The sequence below is a fragment of the Belonocnema kinseyi genome, chromosome 3 (assembly GCF_010883055.1).
Source record: "Belonocnema kinseyi isolate 2016_QV_RU_SX_M_011 chromosome 3, B_treatae_v1, whole genome shotgun sequence".
Classification (NCBI taxonomy): Eukaryota; Metazoa; Arthropoda; class Insecta; order Hymenoptera; family Cynipidae; genus Belonocnema; species Belonocnema kinseyi.
The window spans coordinates 158,240,435-158,244,870 of record NC_046659.1 but is presented as its reverse complement, the minus strand read 5'-3'; the positions used below and the strand labels follow the sequence as shown (position 1 = coordinate 158,244,870).

At 25.2% G+C, this 4,436-nt stretch overlaps 1 protein-coding gene across 1 annotated transcript in view; it reads right to left on the bottom strand.

The window, feature by feature from the left end:
* Window positions 1–4,436, bottom strand: part of LOC117170321 (ubiquitin carboxyl-terminal hydrolase 7) — an 85,573-nt gene that overhangs the window by 60,590 nt on the left and 20,547 nt on the right. The window contains exons 4-5 of the mRNA XM_033357024.1: window positions 4,170–4,367; window positions 3,960–4,078 (exon numbers count right to left, since the gene is read on the bottom strand). Of these exons, the coding sequence (XP_033212915.1) occupies window positions 3,960–4,078; window positions 4,170–4,367 (317 nt within the window). The remainder of the gene's footprint in view (window positions 1–3,959; window positions 4,079–4,169; window positions 4,368–4,436) is intronic.

Below are 4,436 nucleotides of genomic sequence, written 5' to 3'. Positions count from 1 at the left end.
ATATGTGTCTCAATTTTTTCTAGTGTCGAATAGTCTTAGTTATTGGCCGTTGAAAAGCAGTGTACCGGTAGTGGCGTTTTGGCCGTTTAAGGGTTATTTACAAAAAAAGTTCTTAGGTTCAAAAAAACATTCAGTGTACTGAAAAACTGTTGTCGGTAATATAGGAATTTAGCTGTGTCACATGCCCTTAACTCAATTATTGAAACTTCAAGCCAAAAGACGATTTTTTTTTACAAAAATTGAGCTTTTAAACAAAAAAAATGTGAATTTTCAGCAGAAAATTAATTTTCTACGAAACTGATGCACTTAACCCAATAAAATAATAGTTTTAAACCAAAAGCAAGAGGCTTTTTCATTAAACAGTTCAATTTTCAACTAGAGATGATGTTAAAAAAGTTATCTCAACAATCAAAATATGAATTTTTAAACAAGAAATAAGTGTTTATGAAAAAAATTGAAGGGCCAATCCAAAATGACGAATTTTTATCCAAGAAAAATGATAGCTGTGCTAAAACAGATGAATTTTTAATAAAAAAAGACCACTTTTTTTAAAGTTGAAATTTCATCCAACAAAGATTTCAATTCATTTTTCAACACCAAAATATTAAATTGAAACAAAAAGTTAATTTTCTACCAAATAGATCGATTTTCAACAAAACAGCAGAATTTTTAAACAAGCATTGAAATTTTTATTCAGGAAAGATGTAATTTCTACTAAAACAGGTGAAGTAAAAAAATAAAAAATACAAACTTAAAAAAAAGAGTTTAATTTTCAACCAACAATTGCATTCTTATTCAAGAAAGATGTAATTTCTGCTAAAACAGATGATGTTTCTAAAACTTTTAAAAAACAGTTGAATTTTCATTTTAAAAAAAGATTCCAATTGACTTTTTAATATCAAAATATGTATTTTTTCGCATAAAAAATCAGTTTCTGTGAAAAAATTTGAATTTCCAATCAAAAAAGATGAATTTTACAACCAAAAAGGATGAATTTTTAACAAAATAATTCAATTATCTAACAAATAATTGCATTTTTATTCAAGAAAGATGAAATTTGTGCTAAAAAAGATGATCTTTTAATAAAAAATACCATTTTTTCAAGTTGAACTTTCATCCAGCAAAGATTTCAGTACATTTTTAAATACCGAAATATAAATTTTAAACAAAACAGTATAATGTTTTAAAAAAATGTATACTTTTTTAACAACAAAGTTTAATTTACAAACAGACAGTTGCATTTTTATTCAAGAAAGATGAAATTTTTTCTAATCTAGATGAATTTTAAAAAACTTAGAAAAAAAATAGTTAAATTTTCATCCAAAGCAGATTCGAGTTTGCTTTTTAACACCAAATTACTAATTGTAAACAATAAATTAATTTTATGATAAATAATTAAACTTTTAATTAAAAAGTTTGACTTTTAACAAGATTGTTAAATTTTTTACCAAGCAGTTGCAATTTTGTTCAAGAAAAATGAAAATTCCACTAAAAAATATCAACTTTCAAATCAAAAAGACAAATCTGAAGAAAAAATACTTGTCATCTAAAAAGGATTTCGTTTGACTAATGAGCGACAAAATAGGAATTTTAAATAAAAGGCTAATGTTCTACGAAAAGAGTTGAATTTTCAACCCAATAAAGACGAATTTTTAACAAAACGGTTGAATTTGCAACAAAAAAGGATGTCTTTTTAAAAAAATTATTATATTTCCTCCAAATAATAAAATTTACAACTAAAAAGTAAGGTCCCTTAACAATGATAACAATTTTTCTTTTCGAAAATTCAACTCTCCAAATCAGAATTAGAATTGTTTTCAAAAATTTCCCTGTTACAAATAAAAAACATGATTCTTTTCGAAAGTTTTTTTATTACAAAATTTTGTATTCAATTGCTCAATAATTTACACGTATAAAATTTCATTTGAAAAAAAATGAAATTTTTATAAATTAAATGCAGTTAATTGCCAAATAAAATTTTTTTAACTTTTATAAATTATAGAGTTCAACGATTTAGATTCAGTTCCAAAAATTTAAATCCACGTTATCATTTTCATTGCTATAAACGGAAAAATCAATCAATGAATTTAAAAATGTTCAAAATTATACCATTTTAAGCAATTTTAAATTCTAATTCCAGCTCAAAATTGGTAAGAAATTGAACATTTCTCTGTTTAAATCCGAAATTTTAATTCTGTTCGAAAGCTTCCCTATTCAAATCCAGAATTTTAATTCTTTTCGGAAACTTATAATTCTTTTTAAGAAATTTAATTTTTCATTCAGAATTTTTATTCTCCTGCATGAATTTTATTTGCAACTCAAAATTGGTTGAAAATTGAAAATTCCTCGTTCAAATCCGGAATTTTAATACTTTTCGAAAACTCTCTGTTTCAACTAAGAATTGGAATTTTTCTTTAAATTTCCCTATTCAAATTCATAATTTTATTTTATTTTTCGAAAAATGTCTCGTCTCAACTTCGAACTAGAATTCATTCTTTAAAAAAATTCTGTGTTCCAGCTCGGAATTTATTTAAATTTTAAAATTCCCTGTACCAAGATAAATTATAATTCTTTTGATAAATAGTCCAATTCAGAATTTTGTTCCTTTTCGAAAATTGCCAGCATTAGCTCAGAATTTTAAAAAATTTGAAAATTCCCGGTTCCAAATCAAAATTATTATTATTCTTGATAAATTCCAGTTCCAACTATAAATTTTAAAAAAATTGAAAATTCCCTGTTCAAATAAAAAGTTCAATCATTTTTATTTTAAATAGTTAAAATGCTTCGAAACATTATTTCAAAATCTTTAAAAATCTACATTACTATTATTATTACTATTAATTTTCGAAAATTTTATAAATCGTTGTAAATCTTTTTAAATACTCTCTTAAAATTAGTTTATTAAAATAAAAAATCATTTTCAATTTTCCTAGGAAATTATTTTTTTCATTCTTCTGAAGCCTGTCAAAATTCTTAAGAGAGCTTCCAAACTTTTTCTTCGAAATCTGCCAAAATCTGTATTTTGTTTTGAATTAGGCCGTGGGCTATTTGCGGCGAAATTTTGTTACGAATAGACGGATTTTGTCGGTACACGTAGACACTTCCTATAAATTATTTCAAACAATTTCAAGTTTTAAATTAATATTTAATTTTTTCGAATTTATAAATATCTCAACTTGAAATTTTTCTTAGAATAATAGGTGGTCAATTGTTATTTATAAATAAAAATTCAACAATTTGTCTTACATATTAAATTTGGTTAAATAGAACAATTAATGTTGTTACTTTCAAAGTTTACTTTTTTGTTTAGTTTTAAATATTTAATTATCATCACTGATTTTAAATGAACAATCAGATATTTCTAAATATTAAGTTACTGTTCTTTTTCTAAATTGAAAATTTTTAAAATTACATGGTTTAGCAATTGAATATTTTAGACTGAAATTATATTTAAAATGTAATAAAAGCCGTTAATTATAAATATATTTACATTTGTTTAACTAACAAGACTTTTCAATTGAAACGACTTAATTTTTAACGTTAAAATCTGGTAATTCTAAATTTTTGAACTGACTCCGAATCCTCTTGTACAAACAATTATTTATTTACTTTTTAAACCTTAAAGTGCAATTCAATTTAATGAATCATTCATTACTTAATATTCACAGTTGATAAACCAAACATGTTTTTTATCAAAAATTTTCAATTTTAAACAAGCTTAAAAATTAAAAATCTAAAATAGAAAATTTCTAAACTGAAAGATTTTCGAATTATGCATTCTAAACTGAATGATGTCACAATTGACAAAGATCAATATTAAACTAGTTTTTAAAGAAACAAAAAAAAAACGGTTAAAATCAAAGTTAAAAGGATATTTTTTTCTGAAAATGTGTAAAATTCCTGGATAAAAAAATTGTAAATTCTAAAATTCTAAAGGCAAAATATTAGATGCGACAAACCTCCAGTGTGATAGAGTCATCTTTGATATAACCTTTATCAGGATCAAGAACGTCCTGCCACGTCATAAAATGACTGAATCCCCAGTCATTTTCTTTACTGTAGAAAAGATGCTGAATTTCTGAAAAGATGAGGAAATAAGGATTTGAAAAAAATCTAGGTCTTCCCTCTTACAATAAATTGATGAATAAAAATGTAAGGATTGCACTGACTTCTACTGAAGTAATCTTGCCCTGCTTTACAGGACAGAAGACGTAGTTCGGCAACTGCATAACAACTCCAAGAAGTCGATTCGCTTTCTCCGTTGCACTGCAGAAAGAAGCCAAGAGACCTTTGTGGCTGTCGCTCTTGAGTTTGACTCGATCGTGGCATAACCATTATCTTCCAGGGTAAATTTCGAACGTAGCATGGTGGCGAGAGTTGAGAATCTTTCATCTTCGAGACATTCTCAACTGTGTAGCGAAAAGTTGCCTCTGATC